The 23,330-nt window shown below is 49.5% G+C and overlaps 2 protein-coding genes and 1 long non-coding RNA gene across 5 annotated transcripts in view; 2 read left to right on the top strand and 1 right to left on the bottom strand.

Annotated features, from left to right (window-relative positions):
• Positions 1 to 336: 336 nt before the first annotated feature.
• LOC143644825 (uncharacterized) lies at positions 337 to 4,795 on the top strand. The gene is made up of 3 exons (XR_013156887.1): positions 337 to 528; positions 628 to 824; positions 4,724 to 4,795. It is a non-coding gene; the product is annotated as an uncharacterized LOC143644825 (long non-coding RNA).
• A 398-nt stretch (positions 4,796 to 5,193) lies between these two features.
• PAX6 (paired box 6) lies at positions 5,194 to 21,938 on the top strand. 3 transcript variants are annotated; one of them, XM_077114292.1, is made up of 10 exons: positions 5,194 to 5,247; positions 8,938 to 9,068; positions 9,958 to 9,972; positions 10,871 to 11,036; positions 16,903 to 17,061; positions 17,547 to 17,629; positions 17,869 to 18,019; positions 18,114 to 18,229; positions 20,682 to 20,832; positions 21,513 to 21,938. In XM_077114292.1, exons 1-10 carry the CDS (start codon positions 5,238 to 5,240, stop codon positions 21,596 to 21,598), a joined length of 1,068 nt encoding a protein of 355 aa, XP_076970407.1. In that variant the 5' UTR covers positions 5,194 to 5,237; the 3' UTR covers positions 21,599 to 21,938. The 3 variants fall into 3 exon arrangements, with proteins under 3 accessions (XP_076970407.1, XP_076970406.1, XP_076970408.1); XM_077114291.1 differs by having other exon boundaries at positions 9,958 to 10,173; XM_077114293.1 differs by lacking the exons at positions 5,194 to 5,247; positions 8,938 to 9,068; positions 9,958 to 9,972; positions 10,871 to 11,036 and adding an exon at positions 12,460 to 12,536.
• Positions 19,530 to 23,330, bottom strand: part of ELP4 (elongator acetyltransferase complex subunit 4) — a 309,287-nt gene continuing 305,486 nt past the window's right edge. Inside the window, exon 10 of the mRNA XM_077114287.1 lies at positions 19,530 to 19,556. Coding sequence (XP_076970402.1) covers positions 19,545 to 19,556 — 12 coding nt within the window. The 3' untranslated portion in view covers positions 19,530 to 19,544. The remainder of the gene's footprint in view (positions 19,557 to 23,330) is intronic.

The following is a 23,330-nucleotide window of genomic DNA, read 5'->3' as shown; positions in this document are numbered from 1 at the left end:
CTAGAGTGGTGGGGGCCGTGACCACGGGCCCCGCGGCCTTCCCTCCATCGTTCAAGCTTGCGGCCGCAGCGCACCGGCTCTGGCTCCCCGAACGCGCGGAGCCCGGGAGATGTCTGCGAGCGTCAGAGCCGGAGCGCGGGGGCCCAGCGCCGGGGAGAGTAGCAGGGACCCACCGGCAGAGCCGAAAACAAGTGTATTCATATTCAAACAAACGGACCAATTGCACCAGGCGGGGAGAGGGAGCATCCAATCGGCTGGCTCGAGGCCCCGGCGCTGCTTTGCATAAAGCAATATTTTGTGTGGGAGCAAGCGGTGCATTTGCATGTTGCGGAGTGATTAGTGGGTTTGAAAAGCGAACCGTGGCTCGGCCTCATTTCCCGCTCTGGTTCAGGCGCAGGAGGAAGTGTTTTGCTGGAGGATGATGACAGAGGTCAGGCTTCGCTAATGGGCCAGTGAGGAGCGGTGGAGGCGAGGCCGGGCGCCGGCACACACACATTAACACACTTGAGCCATCACCAATCAGCATAGGTGTGCTGGCTGCAGCCACTTCCCTCACCCACACTCTTTATCTCTCACTCTCCAGTCGCTGACAGCCCATTTTATTGTCAATCTCTGTCTTCTTCCCAGGGATCTGAGAATTGCTCTCACACACCAACCCAGCAGCGTCCGTGGAGAAAACTCTCACCGGCAACTCCTTTTAAATACCGTCATTTCAAACCGTTGTGGTCTTTAAGCAACAACAACAGAAAAAAACAAAAACAAAAACCCAACCAAACAAAACTCTTGACAGGAGCTCTGACAACGAGAGAGGATGCCTCATAAAGGTGAGTCCGCTCCTTTTTTCTCGCTTCGTTTTTTATTGCAATATTCAAGCAGCTCTCCCCCTTCCTCCCCCTTCCTTCCTCCCCTTTCGCTGGTCCCCTCCCCCCACCGCTATGCCGGGAGAGTTGGGCCGGAGAAGTTTCCACGTAGGAGCCCAAACTTTCTACTCCCAGCGAAAGCCCGCTTCGGAGGGCGACGGCCCGCGAGCAGGAGCGGCGCAGGCTCGGAGCCCGCGGCCGGTTCAGCCCCAGCGCCAGCGCCAGCGCGGGCTGAGCTCACGCAGTACCCAAGCTCCAGGCGCAGTAGCGGCGGCGGCGGCTCGCGGCCTCAGCGTCGCCAAATGCTCTCGGCCGGAGGGAGAGGACCAAGAGACTGTGCGGTGTCCGAGGCCCGGGGACGGCCGCAGAGCCAGCGGGCGGAGGCTGTTTTGTCCAGTCCCGGGCCCAGCGAGAGCGCAGAGAGCCGGCGCGCAGAGGGAGCGCCGAGGGAGCCGGGTCCGCGCGCCGCCGCCCGCCCGCCCTCCGGCTTTGTGCCGCGGTCGGCTCCGGCGCAGAAGAGCCTGCTGGCACTCTAGCGCTGAGGGGGGCACCGTGATCGGCCAGGCAGCCGCCAGCTGGAGGCTGAGAGAGCCAGCGGAGTGAGCGAGCGGAAGAAGGGAACGAAGGCACCAGGCCGAGGCATCGGAGGCGCGCCCGGAGGAAGCTCCGAGCCGAGCCGGGAAACTGTCAGCCTCGGTGAAGCCTCCAGGCTCTTGCGCCCCACTGAACCAGAGCGCGGAGATCGGGACTTCAAAACTCTCCGCTCGCCACCGTACCGCCCCCCCACCCCAACCCTCTCCCTCGCCCTGCGAAAGTTCGGTCTACCCCGGCCCTCCGCCCTCGGTGGGTATTTTTCCTTGTCTTCTTCCGGCCAAACCGCACCCCCCTGTTGCCATTTCAACAAGTTTCCAGGGGAAAAAGTGGTTCGCTTTTTGTTTTTTTGAAATCTGGATGCCCCTAATTTTTTTTTCCCTCTCTCTCTCTGCAAAGCCTTTAAAATAATCAATATGAAAGCATTGGCTTTCCCCTGGTCTGATCACATCCTCTCCCGGTTAATTAGTCTGAGTAATTTGAGAGCTTTTCGATTCTAGGACCCCGGGAAGAAAAGTGTCTTTTCAAAGTTCGTAAAGTTGTTGTCTCTTCCCCTGTGTAGATTTTCTCAGTCTCCCTGCGCCATAATAGCCCTGAATTTTAGCAAGTGTAATTGGGGGAAATGGAGTTGAATTTCAAGTGGAAATGCTTTCTTTTTCGAGAGCTAAAACCCGGGCCTCCAGTCTTGAGTGATTTCTAGAAAGTTTAAAAACAAAGTGAACGTGGTTTCTTTTTTCTCTTACTCTACAAAGCTTCCTAAGCCATTTTGGACGTTTAATACGAATTTAGGAAGGTTTGAGGAGGGAGTGGGTCAGAAAAGGAAATAAAGAAGCAAAAAGCTTGAAAACCTGGAGGGTTTAATCAAGAAGAAATAATAGTTGTTGCCTTTGGCATTACTTTTTCCTTCTTCTTCTTCTTTTTTTTAATAGCCAGTGACCTTTGCAAACGTCTGGAAGCAATTTGATTATCTCCTTTGGCCAGAGAGGAAAACTTTGTCATCTTAATTGTTATATATTGTTTGGTTAGGGGACCCGGGAGGGCCGAAAGTGAGCTCTCCCTTTCACCTCACCTAAGGGGTTTGAGGATATTGAAAAATTAAGCAATAAAGCAACAACAGCAAAAACAATTGCATTTGATAGCAGCAGCTTGTGTTGCGGACTGGGGTGTGGAAGGAGCAGTGATTTAGTGGCTCAAGGCTTGGGCAACTCTTAGGTGTCTTGATTCCCCTGCCTGGGTCTGTGGCCCCGGCCAGGGCCTGACTTACCAAGCCGGAGGGTGAGCTGGAAAGCTCGGGCCGCTGCTGGGATTCTGGCCTCTGGGTGCACGACTGCTTCCGGGTGTTGATATGCCCTGTTTCCCTGGTTGCTTTTGGATTTAGTGTTAAGGATTACTTAAGTAATTAGGTAGTTTCTTAGCAGAGGGGTTGGGGGTGGTGGTGGTGGAGACGAAGCAGAACCGGAACTCAAAATGCTTCCACATCCCCAGCTGCTTCGAAAATTATTGGCTGGGCCTCCCTGGAATCATTGAGTGAATTTTTTAAAATGCCACCATGAAGGTACCAGCAGGATGGGGGTCACTCAGTTGTGATTGTGTACAGTGTGGACTACAAGAGGGCATTCAGGAAGTTTTGCCCCTCCCGGGAGATTCTATTCCCCCTCCATTTGCCTCCTTCCCAAACCCCCACCCCAACCTGTCCATTGCTGCTTTGCAGCTTCAAAGTTCGACGTTTGAAGGGGTGGGATGGGGGTGCATTCTGTGGTGGAGTTGGGGTCTCTGCCTGTCCTGGGCGTGACTGCTGCTGGGTGACAGAGGAAGGAGAGGGGCATCAGGAGCCAACCCAGCTCGGGATAACTGGGTAGCTCTCTGTCATAGCCAATATTTACCAGGCCTCCTCCGTATGCAGGGAAAAAGTCCTGTTCTTAGGTTTATTTTTATGGATTTAAGCTGCTTCCCAGCTAGTTAATAAATTAGACCATGAATGGCCTTGAAGAGAAAAATGTGCTTCTTGGAATTCTTTGCTTGCAAAATTAATTATCATCATAGGCAAAACAGGAAAATGATGAATATTTTAGTTTTATTTTCTATAGTAGGGAGAAATGATGCCATGACTATTATTTTACCTCTTTTTTTGAGGGGGGGGATCTTCTTGAATGAGCTCTTTATTGAAACTCTCTCTTTCCAATTGAGCTCCCCACAGTGCCGTTGTGTCTTTTTACAGCTCCTAACAACTCACACCAGTAAGACAATTACCTCCAGATATTTATAACAAGAAATTACTTTTCTATTTTCCTTGCAAGAACCGACTTTTGGGGGGGAAAGTAGTGCAGTGGAGGGTGAGCCTTGGGGGACCTGCACTATGTCAGGGCTTATGAAGCGAAGCATCTCTCTGTTCCCTTTGTGAGTTGCTGGGTTGTTGGTACATTTGGTTGGAAGCTGTGTGGCTGCTTAGGGAGACTTGGTTTTGCTCTTTGGGTTGGGGAAAGCAGGAGAATAGAAGCCATTGTTCGGCCTGTAGGCTTTGTCGACCACGCTCACCCCCTCCTGTTCTTACTTTTTAAAGCAGTGAGGCGAGGTAGACAGCGTGTGTCACAGTACAGTGAAAGGGGGAAGATCTAAACACGGAAAGAGAAGTTCATCACAATAAGTGAGGTTTGGGGAAAAAAGTTGGGCTTGACACTTTCAAAGTCCCAGTAGGGCTTTGAGATAGGATGGAGAGGATGCCTAACTGGGAAGCTGTGAGGGAGGTTGAAGAATGAAGAAGGAACTATAGAGTTTGGCTCTGGGGGGCTGGCAGTAACTGTGGTGGTGTAATGCATTAAGGATGGAGGGAAAGTGGCCCGGCAGCCATCCAGCCTGTGATCTCAGGTGCTGTGAAGTTTCCTGGTCCCTCTGTGGTTCCCACTGCCTTTTCCTGTCTCCCAAACTTAAAGTGTTTGTCCCCTTTGGCCAGCTCCATTCACTCTTGGCCTCTACTCCTTACCCCGCTCTTCCTCTTGTTCCCGCTCTTTCTAGTTCCTTGGTTCTCGACATTTTGCAAAGTGAACTCACAACTCATCAGATTTTCTAATTCTCTCAAGACAGGCTGGAGCAGCCTCTTATAAAGGATAGGGACTGCTGTAGGAGAGGCTGCTGGGAATGTGGGTATAAGAGTGGGATTTAGGATTTTATGGAAGTTTGATTGAGCCTGGGTGTCTGTCTCCGAGACTGGGGCTTGGAGAGTCTGTGGGCCTATTCCACACTCTGACATACCCTTTTCTCCTGTTTTGTCTTAGGGGGAAGACGTTAACTAGGGGCGTGCAGATGTGTGAACCCTTTTATTCTGAGAGTGGACAGATATTCCAGACTTCAGGCAAGTTCTGTGGTAGCTGTTTTGGTTTTCAAAACCCCAGAGTCAAAACTCACAATTTCAGAACCCTTCTTTCATCGTAGTTCGGAGGAAAGGAAAAAAAAATCCGGTCATCATTCTCCTGATTAAAGAAAGGGTTAACTCCTTAGGGGCGGGGGTGGGGATGTGAATTGGGAATATTGGAGTATTATATTTGAAGCCCAAAGAATAGCTTTTGCATGCACTGGAGGGCTGAGCCGGATGGCCCTCAGATCGCCCCAAGCGGTTAAGTAGATCAGGTCCTAAAGGAGGGTGCTTCTCCTGACCGGGCTCTCGGGTCCTCCTTTGGCAAGAGTTAGACCTACCTGGCTTGGCGGCCTGGGATTAACGCCTTATTCTCTTGCCAACAGAGCCCCATATCCGAGCCCCGTGGGATCCAGCGGCCCTCAGCCAGCGCCAGCATGCAGAACAGTAAGTGCCCCTGGTCTTTCTCAGGCTTCGGGCTGGGGGCGCGCGGGCGGGCGGGGCAGGGCGTAAAGGCTCGCGGCACCCGCACCAGCCCGGCTGCCCGGCGGGAGGGAAGAGGCCCGGGAACCTGCGGCGGCTGCGCCCCCTCCGCGCCGGGTAGCCTGTGAGGGAGGGCGTTAGTTGTGCTGTTCTCGCTCCTGGAAGAGCAGGGGCTGGGCGCTTCGGAACAGCCCTCCCGAGTTTGCGAAGCTGTGGCAGCGAAACCCCATCCCCCCCAAATCCTGTAACTCACACCCCCTCCCCGCCCCTGCCCGGGCTCTGACCCCGAAGAGAGGGGCTGGGCTGAGCAGGGCGGGGCGGAGGCTTCTCCCGGTGGTGCGAGGAGAAGGAGGCCCCTTTAGGCTTCGCCAGGACTGAATGTCTCCTTCTTCCGGGAGCGGTGGGGGCTCCCCTCCCCCAGGCACTCTGTGGGCAGCTCCTCCCCTCGCCACCGGGACCCCGGGCCTAGAAGGGAAGAGGAGCTGGGGAATTAAGGCCCTGTGGCTGGGTGGGGGTGGGGTGCGGGTGGCGGATGGTAAACTTGCACCGTGGGGCAGTCAAAGAGCGCGGGGGAGAGCAGGGCACCCTGGGCCTGGCGAGGGGCGGGGGCCGCGCAGCTGCAACTGCGTGGGTCCTGGTGGTTCTAGGTCCCCAGTACCTCGGGTGCGCGGCCTCAGGTGCCTGGCTTCCTCCCTGTGTCCGGCGCCCTTGCGGGCCGCAGCACACCTTCCAGCTCCGTCCGTAGGCGCCGGAACATGACAAGGTTGGAGCCTCGGCTCGGCTCGAGGCTGAATGGAACTAGGAGGGGGTTGAGATGCAGGGTCTGGACGTAGTTTACGGGGCTCAGCTACAGTCGAGTGTGGAAAGGCCTAGGTCTTCTAGCAATCCTTCCTTGTGACACCGTAAAAGACCAAGGAGGGGGCCCCAGCGCCGGATCCACCTGTCCTGGGAGCGCTGACCGTTCCCTGGAGCTGCCCGGGAGGGTGGATGCGAAGTGCAGGAAAGGACACCGAGGGTGGCGAGGTTTGCGGCAGGGGGCGGCGGTGGGGGGGATTGCCGGAACCCGGGGTTTGGCCTGGGAGATACCCGTTTGGGCGAGGCAAATGCCTCTGCCTAAGGCTTTCGGCGGTTGGGTTGTCTCCCCGAGCTCAGGTTCCCCAGCTCCGGGCTCAGGGGTGAGTTCGGGTCCTGGCGCGCTGCGCTGGGCACTTGCCGCTGCGGCCTGGCTGGCTGGCCCTGAGGGGCGCGGGGTCGCGGCCCGGCCCGCAGGGCTTTGTGGCGCTCGCTCCCGGGTGTGCGCGAGGCGCAGAGCATCCAAATTGACACCATATGTTTTCCTATTAAATGCTTCGCGGTCGAATTCTAGGCGCATAATCATCGCCACTGGGCGAGAGCTCCAGCGGTCCCTAGGGAGGGGACACAATGATTGAGGCTTAACCTCTGAAAGGGAACTTAGAGCTGTGCTTTCTCGCTGCCATTTCGATGCTGGCAGAGGCGCCTTGGCCCCGCCATCTCCTCGGCGCGCACCCGCCGGCGGTGGCTGCAGAGGTGGCTGCCGCGTTATTTTTTTTGCAACTGGGAGGGAAGGAGAAGGTCTAGGATTAGGCGGCCCCACATGCCTTGGCATTTGTATACTGCGATGCGCGAAGTTTTCAACCTCTCGTTTTGTCTCTCTGACTTTCTCTGGGACAGCTAGCACTTTCAGGGAAGGCTCCCTTTGCCCAGGCCAAGGGGTGAGGGTGGGGGGAGGGAGAGTGAGTGCGTGGGGGGTGTCCGTAGCTGGAGAGGTAAATGGGACTTGCCAAACAGAGGGAGGTAATAAAAGTAATTTAGGAAGCCCCGCGTAGGCCTTGCTTTGCTGGGGAAGCGGGTGTCCCTGAGCTACCCCGCTCTCGCGCGGGATCGGGCCCGAGCTCAGATCCCCCAAACGCCTGTCACTTCTCATCGAGTTGAGGCTCGCGCCCCCACCACACTCGGTGATGGCCGCCCCAAGCCTTCGGCTACCCTGAAGACGCGGCTCCCCTCCAAGGGGAAACGAGTGTAGTTCAATCTCATCTGAGTGATCTCCAAATAGGGACAGAAAGGGTCGTTTTATCACGGTCCCGTTTGTCGTGACGATGCAATTTCCCGGAGCGGAGCACTGTCACAAAGTGACAAGGCTGCCACAAGCGCTCCGACTGATCTTTTCAATTAGCCTTCCATGCATGATCCGGAGCGACTTCCGCCTATTTCCAGAAATTAAGCTCAAACTTGACGTGCAGCTAGTTTTATTTTAAAGACAAATGTCAGAGAGGCTCATCATATTTTCCCCCCTCTTCTATATTTGGAGCTTATTTATTGCTAAGAAGCTCAGGCTCCTGGAGTCAATTTATCAGGAAGCTCCAAGGAGAAGAGAGGCGAGGAGAAGAGAAAAGAGCCAGCAGAGAAGCTACGTCTTCTGGGAGGGCTGCTCTCTAGAGTCGGGGCTGCAGGTTGGAGATTTTTTAAGGAAGTTGGAATTGGTGGTTGGCTTTGAATGCCTGCGATTTGGGGGGAGGGGGCTACAGAGATGTACTAACTCCCTCCCCCTACTCTCTAAGACAATGGGGTGAGGTTGTGAGATACAAAGATAAAGGAGGGCTGGGGACACTATGGCGCTGTCTTTCCCTTTTCTCTTCTTAAATTTTTGTTAATATCTGTCCCCGGCTATGGGGAGCACCGGTTCCAATAAAGCAAGCAGTGGCCGGTGTGCCTGACTCCCTGCTTTGGGCCCCACTGTGGCAGCGGGAAGCAGGAGCGCCCGTGATTGGAGTCAAGTAGGGGCTCGGCCTCCCACACCTGCAACTGGAGAGGCTGGAGCCGATATTGGGGTTCACTAGCCACAGAGTTGCTGTTCTGGTTCGTCTCTCTTCTTCTCCTGCCTTTTCTTTTCTTTCTCTCTCTTTTTTAAAACCATGGTGCTTATGTCCTACCTTCGCCAGAGTTTGGACTGTGATACATGTTTCTGGACTCCAGCGTCCAAGGGAGCGCTGAAGGGCCGTAGGATTTGCTACTGTTTCAATACAGCAGAGACCTTGGAAGTTCCGTTTGGGTTTTGTACAACCCACAGTTTGGGCGACACTCAGAGGGGATCTCTGGGAGGATGTTTTTAGAACGGGTAGCTTGCACTGGGTGGGTTCTGAAGCCGGCTGGGTTATTTATAAAAAGGGGCGGTGGTCTGGGGGCACGGCTGGGGTGCTGGCGGTAGTGGGGTGAGCGTGTTCTTGCTCAATGGCACGTGTCTGACTATAGCGCTGCTCAGTCCTGTGGGCAGGAGCATGGCTGTGTTTGGGGCTGGCTTGCCCAATGCCCGGCATAGCTGCATGGTCCTGTTGTCGTTTTTGATCGATAGCAGGGACCTGATGGCTGAAGATGGCATGGGTTGGCAGGGAGCTGAGGAAGTATTTTGGTTGTCTTCTTCCTCTTTTTCTTGTTCTTCTTGTCCTCCTCCTCCACCACCACTACCTTCTCCTTCTCTCTGCTTCTCTTTCTTCTTCTCTTCTTTCTCTTTTTCCTCCTCTCCTCTTCCTCCTCCACCACCATCTTTTCCATCTCCCCCTTCTCCTTGCTTCTCTTTCTTCTCTTCTTTCCCTTCCTTGCCTCTCCTCTCCTTTCCTCTCCTCTCCCTTTCCTCAGGTCACAGCGGAGTGAATCAGCTCGGTGGTGTCTTTGTCAACGGGCGGCCACTGCCGGACTCCACCCGGCAGAAGATCGTGGAGCTCGCTCACAGCGGGGCCCGGCCGTGCGACATTTCCCGAATTCTGCAGGTGATCCTCCCGGCGCCGCCCCCCGCGCCGCCCCCGCGGCCCTCTCTTCATTTCTTACTGCAAACGCTGCTAATTATGGACCCCCACCCTCACCTGATACCCCAGTCCCCACCCCACTACCCTGCCTTTCCACTGTCCCTTCTCCTTCCGCCATCCTTCCCTTATCTCTCTCAACCTGGGTCGGTCGCATAAAGATAACTCATCTGCTTAAGGAGAAAAAAAAATGTGCGTGCGTGTGTTTATAAAAAACAAATCTCTCTCTTTTAATTTGGTAAAGAATTTTTTGTGATAATTTATGAAATGTGATAAGCTGAGTTATAAAAACCGGCATCATTTCAGTTCCCCTCTCCCCCTCTTGGATTTTGAGATATTTGTTTGCATTTAGCATATATATTGATTTTTAAAATCAAATGCTATTTTCCCCCTTCCTAACTGATATTTACAGAATTGGACATTTTTTTAAGGAAAAAGAAGTAAAATCCAGTTCATTTTTCCTCTTTGCCCATTAAAACATACCACTTTAAGCAAGGTCAGCACATGAAAAATTCAGTCTGACTTCATTTTGGATGCATCTTCAGACAGTGTTTAGGAAAACAATTTTTAAAGCAAAACTAAATTAGTTTTTTTTTTAGTTCAAACTGTTTGAAAGTACCATCTCATATTTGTAGTTTTTAGGGCTACAAATGTAATTTTAAGAAAAAAACTCTCTACAGTAAGTTCTCATACCATTGAAGGTATATTTTTGTGTTATAGACCCATGCAGATGCAAAAGTCCAAGTGCTGGACAATCAAAACGTAAGCTTGTCATTGTTTAATGCATACTTAAACAATTTTATTTTTGTCTTGAAATTATTAATAATGTGGTTTTCTGTCCACTTCCCCTATGCAGGTGTCCAACGGATGTGTGAGTAAAATTCTGGGCAGGTATTACGAGACTGGCTCCATCAGACCCAGGGCAATCGGTGGTAGTAAGCCGAGAGTAGCGACTCCAGAAGTTGTAAGCAAAATAGCCCAGTATAAGCGGGAGTGCCCGTCCATCTTTGCTTGGGAAATCCGAGACAGATTACTGTCCGAGGGGGTCTGTACCAACGATAACATACCAAGTGTAAGTTCACTGAGAACATTTGCCCTCCCTGCCCTAGCTCTGCTACCCTTCCTCTTTACCTTTTCCTGCTTTCCCTCCTCCCTTCTTCCTCTCTCCCAGTGTCTCTCTGTCTCCTCCCTGCTCCACATATGTCTCATCTGTACCTGGGGGTATTGAGAGGAGCCCTGACCTTTTTTGACCATCTGCAAAATGGGAGTTCAGTGTGAGGAGTTATTGAGTTATTCACTTCATTTGCATGCTGCAAAGCAGAAGGCGGAGACCCCTGGGGAAAGGCTCTGGAGTCAAGAAGAAAGATGAAAACAAAAACCAGATTCTAAGTTCCTCCAAAGCCACTTGCCTGAACCTTTCTCCAGGTGTCAAAAATCTATTTCTACCCTAGTATAAAGCAAATAAAATGATAGAAAGCTCCAAGCTGAGTCAAAAACCTTTTTCGGGAACTGTTATTGACAAACACTAGGCAGCAGCAAGGATCGGTTCCCCTCTGCGTCCCCCGCCCCTCCACCCAGCTCAGTTTCCAAGGCCAAGGGTATGGGATATCATTCTTTCAATGATGGCTCTGTTCCCAGGGTAGCTGGAAGCTTTTTTTAATATGTTGAGGGCCATTTTTTAAGGGGATTGGTGAGTGGAAATTGGAACTTGGGGCTATTGTGTCTTCAGGAGACGCTACCATTTGGTTTGATTGTGGTTTGATTTGCAGGTGTCATCAATAAACAGAGTTCTTCGCAACCTGGCTAGCGAAAAGCAACAGATGGGCGCAGACGGCATGTATGATAAACTAAGGATGTTGAATGGGCAGACCGGAAGCTGGGGCACCCGTCCCGGTTGGTATCCGGGGACTTCGGTGCCAGGGCAACCTACGCAAGGTAAAACTCAAACCTGCATCTTCACAGCTCTCCATGCACGCAGTCCAATCTTTTCTCCCCCAGTCACTTCTCCTTCGCGGCCTCTGTGCTTGGGGAATATAGCATCGGGAGACTCTTACAAAGCCTGGGACGCACTGACTGGCACTGTGGGCTGTTGGCATTTGCTGAACCGTCTGGCTAGCCTGGCAGTGTGCAGGTTGTGTGTGTCAGGAGCAGTATGAATGTGGGTGGTGTGCGTGCCTGTGTGTGAGTTGTGGGCAGGAGCATATGCGAGTGTGTAAGAGCTCGCCGCGTGGTGCCCTATTCAAATTTCCCATTAAAATATACAGGGAGCCCCCTTGCTGTAGAAGTGTGACGAGTTAACACACTGACAGACTGCGAGGTAAACATAATTGTAACGTTTTGCTTTTTATCATAATTGACAAATTATGAGACTAAGAGTAGTGTGCCTATGAGAGAGAGGGAGCAGCTAGATGCAGGGCCTAACCAGGATAGGGCTTTGGAGATGGTGGTCTCCCAACTAAAATAACATCGCCACCCCTGTTCCCCTTCCTTTCGCCCCTCTGGGCCCCTAGTTCTCACTCTCTGTGGGTGGCGGCTCTGTAGAAGTGGCGGGTGAGGACGCTGTGAGCCTTCCTGCTGGGTGCCGGGAGCGGCTCCGACAGCGGGAGGAGAGATGGGATCTGGGGCCCCGGGGTGTGTGAGAAAGGATGGAGGAAGAGGAGCGGATGCGGGGGTCGGTCAGACTTCCCCACCCACCCCAACCCCCCACGGACCGAGGTAGCCTGGTCAAGAATAGGAAACAATTTATTCCGAAGATTAATCGGTATTTGTTGTCCTCGTGACAAGGAGATAATATGCGGGATAATGGGACGTGGCGTTTCACTCCCGGGAGCGCGGCGGAGCCCGGGGGCTCCGGGTCGGGGGCGGCGGCGCGGGGTGGCTGGGGGCTGCCGGCGCCACCGTGTGCTCCCGGACCGGCTCCGGATGCCCGGCGCCTCCACGTAGCCCGGCTGGAGAAGGGGAAATCGGTAACAGTATGCGAAATATCTGGTACAAAGGATGCTTCTGTCACTCGCAAGAATTTGTTATGGGAACAATCCTGTCGCTCTGTAATTGCTCATTAGAGAACGTTTTGTTTCTCATTAAGGCGACATGAATAAGCGTCTAGTTGAAGGAGACAGCTGTAGAAATGTTCCACAAGAGACCTCTGGACACGATTCGGCACCAATTGCCAATTAGACATGTCAGTTTTAAGAGCAGAAAACAATATAGGACGGACACTGGGAAGATAGGGAGCAAAGCGCTCGCTTTTTGTTTCCCAGCGCGGCGGCTCGGCCGGCGGAGGCCTCCTGACGCGCGGGGCCGCGGCTCCCCTGGGCGACCCCGCCCGCCGGCCCGCACCGGCGGCGAACCGGCAGCCTCCCGGAGCGCGGTGGGCGCAGGGAAGGAGGTGCGGCTTCCCCACAGGCCGCAGGCCCGGTCCGGTTCCAGTCTCTGGTGAGGACAGGGGAGTGACCCGGCTGAGGATAGAGAACCCCACCCCCGCCTGACCTTTGAAACTAGGATTCCCACGTGCAAACTAGGATTCCCACGTGCACACTTGGACACACCCAAGAGGCGCTGGAACGTCTCAGGCCCCGGCACACACCGGGTCCGATTGTCTGCGCCTCTGCCCCCAGCAGCCTGCGCCCAATGACCCATCCCTCGTCAGGGTCTGGCCGATTTGACCCGAGAAGTCTTGGGGAGGCGTGGGGCAGTAGTCCAGGCCTGAGACTGAGCCCAGAGCCTCCATCCCTCGGCCCACTCGGAGTGAGGGCTCACGTTTGGTTGGGGCATGGAGGAGGGGCATCCTCCCCGACCTCCCTACTTCCAGTTGTCGGGACCGCAGCCGAGGGCAGCAGCTCTGCCAGTCCCAGGGTCTTTCTACCAGAGGTGGCGCCCATTTAGGGTAGACTTTCGCTCTGGATGGAACGAGCTGGAAAGCGAGTGCGTAACCCCGGGGGTCCTGGTGGGGACAGTTGTGGCTGAAGGTGGCGCTAGTTCAGGAGCCTTTCTTTAACTTTTAGGCACTTGTTGCTAAGGGATTTTGGACCACCAGTTGTTAGTCCTCCTGATGCCCCCAAAACCCACTCAGGGTGCATCTTCCCCGAGCACTTTTCACTGTCCCTGCTGTGCGGGGCGGGGGGGGGGGGGGCGACGCGCCGGAGTAGAGTTGGGGGCGTGGGGGTCGTGGGCGCTGGTGTTCCGAGGGAATCCTGAGGCCTTCTGGCGCTAAGGGGGGTCCCCCTCCCTATCTGGCCTGGGTCTCCGGCGGGGAAAGCCGCTCTTGGGTTTTAAAGAGTCCATTACTGCGAAAGCATAAGGCGAGGTTAGGTCTCAGAGGGAGACAAATATGGTTTCCATCTGATCAACGCCATGCGGCGGTGAATAAAATCGTGCCGACGTGGGCTGACAACAAGAGACAACTCTATCCAGCCCCAATTCCCCAGCGATTCGGTGATTTTAGGTATCATGGAGACACTTTTTCTTATCTTCTCCCCCCATCCCCACCCCCTAGCCCCCAGCCCCGGCAATACCCAGGCCTTCTATAGGATTTAGTCAGTCTCTCTTTCAACAGATGCTACAATGTTTTGATCCGCGCTGCAGAGCTGAAAAGGTGCCGCAACCGGGTTGCTATCTTTTCTTGCTTGTTTTCCGCCTCACTGATTAAGACACTAAGAAACTAAGGAATGATTTTATTTCCCAGCGTCTCTTTTTTTTCTTCTTCTTCTTCTTCCAGGAAACAAATCCTATCCCAGCGTCAGATGGTCCTGGGGCTGGGATAATGGGAGGCGCTTTCACTCGCCTTCTCACGGATTAGGCTGGAAGGTGGACGCATCCATTGAAGACCCTTCTTTGCGCCGCACGGAGGGGGTGCCTTTTAAAGGAGACATCTTAATTGTCTGCCACTTAGGTTTATCATGTGGGGAATTCGGCGACCCAGCTTCTAGTTTTATTTGTTAACAGCCTTAGGTGTGGAAGGTAAACCCACTTAAAAAAAAAAAAAAAAAAAAAGGCTCCCAATCTGAGAGGCTTGTCCGTCCCAGCCCGGCTGCCCACAGTTGCTACGTTTAAAGTAGCAGAAAACCTTTAATGGTGCATGCTCGCTCTGAGCGGTCGTGGAGGGCTCCTGCAGCCACGGGGTTCTTATTGGACGCTAATTTCACTGTGTGTGTGTGTGTGTGTGTGTGTGTGTGTGTAAGCGTTTTAAAATCGAGCCCCCCTCCCCCTTCCCCGCTGACTTCCCCCCTGAAGTGTGGGTTCTGCAGCCTGCGCGGGCCTGGGCGGCTCTTCGCGCACGCGGGAGTGCCGGGAGGGGGTGGGGTCGGGAGAAAACTCAGCCTCCAGGTTTTAAATTAGGGAAACGTCAAAAGCAAATGAGAGCAGGGAATACTTCTGCAGTGGTCTTCTGAGGGAGGCCGGGCAGCTTCAATTGGTGAGCTCGAATGTTCCAGAAAAGGGGCTGAGTGGGGGTCTCCTGGAAGGCACGGACTGACTTAAACTAGACCCGGGGACGGAGGGAAGTGGGAATGCATTTCTCCTCAGCGCCCTGGGCCCTAAACGCTGGAGGGTCGCAGGTTTTTGTTTGTGTGTCCCCAAAGCAACAACCGACGGGCCTTTCTAGTTGGCCAGAGCTGTCAGGGGTGCCGGGTCTCCGGTGCGGAGGCGAGGGGACGGGAGGAGGAAGGGAGCTACTTCTAATTCTCCTTCGCTCACTGGACCCTAAAATGAGGGAGGCGCTTGATTTCTTCCTCTGAAAAACGCTGTAAAAAATCTCTGGAAAACCTGGGGCAGGGCATTAGCCCAGATTCTTGGGCCCTCACATGTGCGTCTGAGCACATCTCCCTGGGCTAAGTAGTTCTCCCTCCCTTTCAGATGTGGGGTATGCAACCCGAAAGCACGGCCCCAGCCTGTTTCCTAACCCACTCTCCCCATTACCTTCCCTTCCTCTTCTTCAAAACTGTTTCCCCATCGGCTTCGACCTCTTGTCTCTCTCTCTCTCTTTTTTCCCCTCAGCATTCTTTTCTGTCTTTTTTTCCCCCTTATACTTCTCTGGCCTCCATATTTCTCCAGTCCTCTTCCTCCCTCCTTCTGTTTCCTCCTCCCTACCCCCCCATCCTCCCTCCTTATTCCCCCCCATCCCTGACCCCTCCCAAGCTCTGGCCCCCTATCCACCCTTCATCCCCCCAGCCAAGCGCCCTAAATAGTATTGAGGCGCCTGCTCTGCGGACAGTGATTAATGATGGCAGAGCAGAGGGGTTAACACACTTCACTGAAAAGTCTGTTGACTGGGCTTCTTGTAACACAATGTGGCCCGCTGCACGCCTCAAGAGAATCCTTTTGTTGTCCGCGCTCATTGTGGCCTCAAAATTCTGCCCACGAAAGTTTGCCAACGCTCCTGCCCCAGGAGTTTAATAGTTTCCCTTACTTGCGGGGCATTGTGTGCGCTGAAAAGCAGCCCCTTGCTATTCAAGTGTTGGTGGTCATCTCAATAGATCTCCAAGGGCCCATATGGTGGCCAGTGCTGATGAATCCGCCTGTTTAAATGGGGGAGAAAGTTGGGGTTTTAAAACATTTCAAAGTTCCTGAAAGGATCCCACTAGATCCTGTCACAATTCCCTGAACTCTTTGAAGGCCCTGCCTATTGTCCCCTGGTTATAAATGATATTCCTGGCCAAGTCGATTCCCACCAATGCATCCTCAATGGGCCCTCCCCGCCAACTGGCGGAGTTTCCAGGAGGGGGGAGGGCCTTGGGGCCCTAGGACCCAACACCCAAGACCCTGCCTGCCTTGGTCCTGGGGTCACAGTTAAGTCCTTGCCTTCAGCCAGGCTGTGGCCTCATAAGCCAGAAGAGAGACAGCTAGCCCGAGTGCACATCTCGCCATCCAAGCGGCAAGGGAAAACAATAAAACTTTCCCCTGTTTAATGATAGAAATTACATTAAAAGTGGTGGAAATGCCCTAATTAAAAATGTACCGCTTAAATGATATGCCAAGGACTCAGCTGCAGCATAGCATATTTAGCTGGTTAGTGAACTCTCTACTATTTCTTTTTTAAAATTACACGTTAAAAATTTAAAAGAAATCTTACTTTTCTCTGGTACAACACATTACAAAGAATGGACAGTCCTTTTATCTAAATATAAAATTCCATTTTCAGCAATTATAGCCTGTTCTTGGTGATGATATAATTACAGCTGTGCTCGTAATAGGTGTCAAGGCAAAGCGAACTCATACAATAGTTGAATAAAACTGCAGAACAATGCGAGCACTTCTAAATTCACAACCTTTAAAATGAAATTGACTGTGCAGAATTCAAATAAAAACTAGATAAATATTTTTTAAAAAAGATTACAAGCTTGGTTTGGTTTCTTAATAGCATTTTCTACAAACCTATCAACATCTAATTGATTAGATAGGAATTACTGATTATAGATCAGCTGAAATCTTGAACATCACTCTTATATTTTTCCAACACAGCCATAGGTAAATTAATCCTGTAGGGAAAAGGGAACTGGAGGAGGCATTTGGGAAGTCACGGCTGGTAATGAAAGGTCATTTTAATTGGAGACTTCAGTGCATGTTTTGTCATTCAAAGAAATGCACACTAAATGTGTGCATATTATTCAGTCTCATCTCAGTAAAAACAGAGGCAGAAAATGGTGTCCAGGTGGCATAGGTTGTCAGTGTTGTTTATTGAAAGAAGGCCACACTTAAGTCTCCTTGGGGATGTTTTGGTGAGACTGTCAGATATACTGTTCTTGGAGTCTATGACTCCAAGTTATCCCACATTCCTCTTACTGTCCTATTCTTTTTGTTCCAGATGGCTGCCAGCAACAAGAAGGAGGGGGAGAGAATACTAACTCCATCAGTTCCAACGGAGAAGATTCTGATGAGGCCCAAATGCGACTTCAGCTGAAGCGAAAGCTGCAAAGAAATAGAACATCCTTTACCCAGGAGCAAATCGAGGCCCTGGAGAAAGGTGATGGAGTTTTTCAAAGTAGAGAAGCAGTAAATCAAAGTAAATGCCACATCTTCAATACAAAGAGCTAAATTTAGCCAGGCCCTTTGCAAGAGGCTGAAAAGGTTTCTTCTTTCTTTCTTTGTCTCTTTTTTTTTTGGGGGGGGGCGTCTTTTCTGTGTGTGTGCGTGTGTGTTTCTTTCTTCTTTTCATGTACCAGTAATTCAAAGACTAAAAGTCTGACTTCTCATAAAGAAAAAAATAATGATTTGGCTAATTCAGGCCACTGAAGGGTCTTTGAATGTCATTCCAAAGAAAATTGAGCTTGGTTCTGGTGGGAAAGTTCTTCTAAGCACAGTCAACTCTAGTAGTAGGAACATTTCCAAGGGAATCGGTTGGAGGTGAATGGGGTGGGGTGGGGATGGGAAACCAGGTGGACCCAGAGGCTGGTCCACTCATTTTGTGTAGTTCTGGCACAAGAAAGAAAAATCAATTTACTCTTTCAGAGTTTGAGAGAACCCATTATCCAGATGTGTTTGCCCGAGAAAGACTAGCAGCCAAAATAGATCTACCTGAAGCAAGAATACAGGTACTCAGGGGCCATGTGTTGCCTGCTTTCTGATTTATACCACTCGCCTTCTCTGGACACCAAGGCGCCACTATGTGGCACCATTTATTTATGCAAATAGTTATGGGTTCAGTCTGCTAAGTTCTTTGCTGGCATGGGGTTGGGAGTGGGACAGGATGGAGGTGCCAGGGGTGGGTTCAGGTTGGCAGTGGGCACAGGGTTGCCAGGGGTCTGGCTAACCTGTTCCGTCTGATTTCCAGGTATGGTTTTCTAATCGAAGGGCCAAATGGAGAAGAGAAGAAAAACTGAGGAATCAGAGAAGACAGGCGAGCAACACACCTAGTCATATTCCCATCAGCAGTAGTTTCAGTACCAGTGTCTACCAACCAATCCCACAACCCACCACGCCAGGTAATTTGAAATACTGCTTCTTTTTGCTACTGCCCACAGCTTGCCCTTTACTCTAACTCTCACCGTGACTGTCTTGATGTCTGTCTCGCTGCAGTTTCCTCCTTCACATCTGGCTCCATGTTGGGGCGAACAGACACAGCCCTCACAAACACCTACAGTGCTCTGCCGCCCATGCCCAGCTTCACCATGGCGAATAATCTGCCTATGCAAGTAAGTGAGGTGGGCTTCCAGGAGTGCAGGGGGCAGCGAGCTGCAGCCCATAGACTGCCTGGGTGGGGTCTGCACCCTGGGGACCTCGGGAGCCTTTCTCACCACAGCGGTTGGCTTGCCCAGCCAAGTCTGGGATGAAAATAGTTCGGACTTTTTTAGTTGATTAACTGACTGATTTGTATCCTTGAAAAAATAAACACCTGACTTGATCAGTCAAGTTAATGTGCCTTTTGCTACTTAGAGAATGTTAGTTTATAATGTCAGGTGGGAATGGGGCATGTTTTAGATACCATTGAAACATGTACCAGAAAATGGAAATAATGCTGTCACATTATTAGATAATAAGGGTGTGGTAGATATAAAATTTGGATTTATATTAATATGTGTTTCTTTGAATAAATATATAATCTGGATATATATATTTTGGACATTGTTTGGGGTATATGTGATAAACGTGTAAGGAAGGAAAAGAAAAACGATCCAAAATGGGATTCATGTTTAAAATAGTGGGATATGCTTGATATAGCAGAGAAGATAATTTTCTTTCTATATCTTAAAACAAAAAAAGGAAAAGAAGGTACTTACTGGAAATTTAATGGGTCTTTGTTTGGCTTATGTGCCTAGTTTGTGATACTACCAGCTACTGGAAGGGCTGGTATAAATATAAACTATTTGTCAGCTTCTCCCATGGGCTAGGCCCTGTGCTGAGTTAACCCTTCATGAAGGAAGTTGGATAAGGCAGGCGGATGTACTGGACTTTTGGAGCTGGGTGGTTTCTTTATGGGAAGAAATTTTCCTTCTGGTGGGCCAGGTATTTTCCCAGGACTCCTGTTTATGCGACAATTAGAGATGCTGGATGGTGTGAGATTGGCCAGCATTAGCCTCTGCTGGAAACATCACCGGGTTATACAGATTGTTTATTCTTCGTTGAACATCTTCTGTTGGATTTCTAAGTGACATGACAGCAAAATGAATATTTCACAGTCTTCACACTAATATTGGAGCAGCTATATAAGTAACTTCAGAGGAGTTGTTCATGTTTATTTTTATTGCATCTGGATATTATTGGCTATAGTGCCGTTGATATGAATTAAGGGATTAACAACCCATTAGTTGGTGTTGCTATAACTGCCTTGGAATTTTCCAGAAGTCAATTGGCCTAGAAAGCATGATTGCAGGAGCTAGAAACAAATGCAAGCTGAAATTCTGGCAGGCCCCTCAAGGCCTGTTTGTCTCTTTGAACCTGATGTTAGCAGTTACTGTCTAATTTTCAAAAGGCCACGGAGGGTCTTGTTCAGTTTTATAAACTGTAGCATCATTGGGGTTTCTGTGGATAAAACAAAGTGTGTATATGAGAAAACATTTAGATAGAAACAAGTAAAGATGCTGTTATTATATTAGGGTTGTGTCCACATATAGACCTTAGTGTGGGGTCCATCCATTTATTTCAAACCACTGACTTAAAAATTACACAGTTATATAATAAAATACATTTAAAAAGCAATAAATAAATAAATAAATAACATCAATAGTTCCAGCTTTCAGAGAAAACCATTCTGCATTTGGGAGTGGGTGGGCCAGGCTGTCTGTCCATCTATCTATTCATCCTGTTGACCAAAGTCTTCATTTTCCAAAGGGTAGAGTTTTCTCCTCTGAGCCTTCTGTGCTGTCATCTTCCCTGAAAATGTGGATTTTATGATGTTAAACATTTCTACAGTTTGCAAAGCAGAATAGTATCATCTCCCTTGTTCCTTATTTATGCTTCTGTTAATGCTGCTCGAGTCTGCTGCCTTGGCATAGGCCCCCTGAGAGTTCAGAAGGCATTTTGTCCCACCTTTGTGCATTGGGAGAAAGGTTCATCTCTTAATACTACCATTCTGAACATTTAGAGGGTAGCAGCAGCAATTTTATAGATAAAACTCAATTCGCATTTTGGGGTCTGTAAGGGAGCCATTGCTAATTTGCAAGATGTGGTTGGGTTTTAGTTAAAGATGCTTCTGATCACTTTACGTGAGATCACAATGGATCTGCCGTTGCCCCAGAGCTTGAGATACGAGGTTTGTGGGGTGGTTGGGCTTCCAAATGTAAGTGGATTTGCAGAGGTTGGGAACGTGTTTTAATGTAGCCCCTCATGCCACAGATGCCCTAAAGATGCCAGCAAATGTCCAATGTGAAAGTGAACAAAAATCTCATTAGTTTCATGATTGTGCCAACCATCTAGCTGGACAGTTGTCCAGATTTACAGTGCTTTAGACTTTTGGGGCATGGGCAGCTTGGCTCTAATTGTGGTCAGTGGAAGCACCAGGTGGGAGGCCCAATATTAGACTTACTGTATGTAATTGCATGAAGGCATCTTTAATGATCAGACTTATTGGCAGAGTTCCTTGGGGGGAAGGAGCCTGGGGATACGGCTTGTGTGATGTGTTTCTCAGGTTTCCCTTTCTCTTTGTAGCCCCCAGTCCCCAGCCAGACCTCCTCATACTCCTGCATGCTGCCCACCAGCCCGTCGGTGAATGGGCGGAGTTACGACACCTACACGCCCCCGCACATGCAGACCCACATGAACAGCCAGCCCATGGGCACCTCGGGTGCCACCTCCACAGGTGAGCCGGGCGCCACCGCACAGAGGCACCTTTCCAGCCGCTTCTGCCAGGGAGTGTTTTCTCTGCACTCAAAGTCCACCTGTAACGACTCCCCCGCTAGCGTGAAGATGTTTAACTCTTTGGTGCCCGCTTCTCTAGGGGAAACTGATTGAAAAGGGGGATTCAGGCAAGCTAATGAGTAATTTAACACTATGTATGTGTGTGTATATATATATATGTCACAGAAGTTGAATCTAAAGAAAAGGTTTGTGACATAAGTTTTCTGAGGGCAGGTAATTAGCCAAAGCTTAAAGCCAAGGCCCACTGAGTCCCACAGTGAGGGGCTGTTGGAAGATTTTTCACCTTCCTAGCTCCTCAGTGCCTTTCACTGCAACTAAGTGCCACATTGGTTCTCCAGAGATAGTTTTGTTGTTAACGTTCCAAACATACAAACAAATGAAGGGTTTTTCCCTTCCTTTGGGGTGGGGGATTTGGGATTCAATAAGTATGTGTTAGCGGCATGTTGTCTGAAAGGTACCACTTTGATTTGAAACACCTGAAATTATTATTTTTTTATTTTTTTAAATATAGTGAAAAATGTTAGAAAGCATTAGGGCTTTCTTTTTAATTTAAAAATTTATACTCCATGCTTGTCTCTCAAGGGGAATATCTACATGGCTATTTCTTTCATCCGCTTCTAGGCCTCATTTCCCCTGGTGTGTCAGTTCCAGTTCAAGTTCCCGGAAGTGAACCTGATATGTCTCAATATTGGCCAAGATTACAGTAAAAAAAAAAAAAAAGAAAGGAGATATTGTATTAATTCAGTCAGTGACTATGTGGACATAACAGTTGGGCGTTCAGGAAGGAAAGAAAAATGGCTGTTAGAAGCACTTCAGTTCTGCAACTGTGTCCTGTGTTGTATCACTGGGGAATGGACTTGAAACAAGGACCTTTCTATACCGGAGGAGCGCTATCAGTTGGAACAAATCTTCATTTTGGTATCCAAACCTTTTATTCATTTTGGTGTATTATTTGTAAATGGGCATTTGTATGTTATGATGAAAAAAGAACAATGTAGACTGGATGGCTGTTTGATCTGTTATTGGTCATGAAGTTGTTAAAAAAAAAAAAAAAGGAAACCATGATCAACAAACTTTGCCACGAATTTAAGAGTTTTATCAAGATATATCGAATACTTCTACCCATCTGTTCATAGTTTATGGACTGATGTTCCAAGTTTGTATAATTCCTTTGCATATAATTAAACCTGGAACAACATGCACTAGATTTATGTAAGAAATATCTGTTGGTTTTCCAAAGGTTGTTAACAGATGAAGTTTATGTGCAAAAAAAGGTTACGATATAAATTCAAGAAGGAAAAAAGTTGATAGCTAAATGGTAGATTGTGTCTTCGATATAATCCAATTTGTTTTATGTCAAAATGTAAGTATTTGTCTTCCCTAGAAATCCTCAGAATGATTTCTATAATAAAGTTAATTTCATTTATATTTGACAAGAATATTCTATAGATGTTTTATACACATTTTCTTGCAATCATGCGTTTCTTTTTTGGCCAGCAAAAATGAATTGTTGTTAGATGTAGTTGTGTTACTGTTCACAGTCCAATCATTTTGTGCATCTAGAATTCCTTCCTAATCAATTAAAAGTGCTTGCAAGAGTTTTAAACTTAAGTGTTTTGAAGTTGTTCACAACTACATATCAAAATTAACCATTGCTGATTGTAAAAACCATGCCAAAGCCTTTGTATTTCCTTTATTATACTATTTTCTTTTTAACCTTATAGTGTGGTGTTGCAAATTTTGTTTCCATGCTAGATTAACTTTCTAAACCAACTGTCATTTCCATACATACTCTATTTTAAATGCTGAAGATCCTTAAAGGAAGTAATTCTTATCAATATCATAAATTAGAAATGTGATTGAGAAAGAAGTCCACTTAAGCTGTAAGCAGATCTGCGCCCATTTATTCCCAGGACATATATACAAAGTGGTAACATTTCCCACAGTTAGCCATTTAATTCAATAGCTGAACCTCTAGGAATAATTTTAAAATGTAACAAGCTATTAAATAGGAATTGTCTCTTCAATTAGGGCTGGCATTTTCAATCTGGGCAGATTTCCATTGTCAGCCTATTTGAACAGTGATTTCACTGAAGTATATTCAAAAGTAGATTTCTTACACAAGACTCTCTGAAAGCTGTTGCCTTTCTCAAATAGGCCCTCTCCCTTTTCTGTCTCCCTCCCCTTTGCACAAGAGGCATCATTTCCCATTGAACCACTACAGCTGTTCCCATTTGAATCTTGCTTCTGTGTGGTTGTGGATGGTTGGAGGGTGGAGGGGGGATGCTGCATGTCAAGGAATAATGAGCACAGACACATCAACAGACAACAACAAAGCGGACTGTGACTGGCCGGTGGGAGTTAAAGGCCTTCAGTCATTGGCAGCTTAAGCCAAACATTCCCAAATCTATGAAGCAGGGCCCATTGTTGGTCAGTTGT

This window comes from Tamandua tetradactyla, chromosome 8 (assembly GCF_023851605.1).
Source record: "Tamandua tetradactyla isolate mTamTet1 chromosome 8, mTamTet1.pri, whole genome shotgun sequence".
In the NCBI taxonomy this organism is placed as follows: Eukaryota; Metazoa; Chordata; class Mammalia; order Pilosa; family Myrmecophagidae; genus Tamandua; species Tamandua tetradactyla.
The sequence above is the reverse complement of the archived record's forward strand: the minus strand, read 5'-3'. Positions and strand labels throughout refer to the sequence as shown.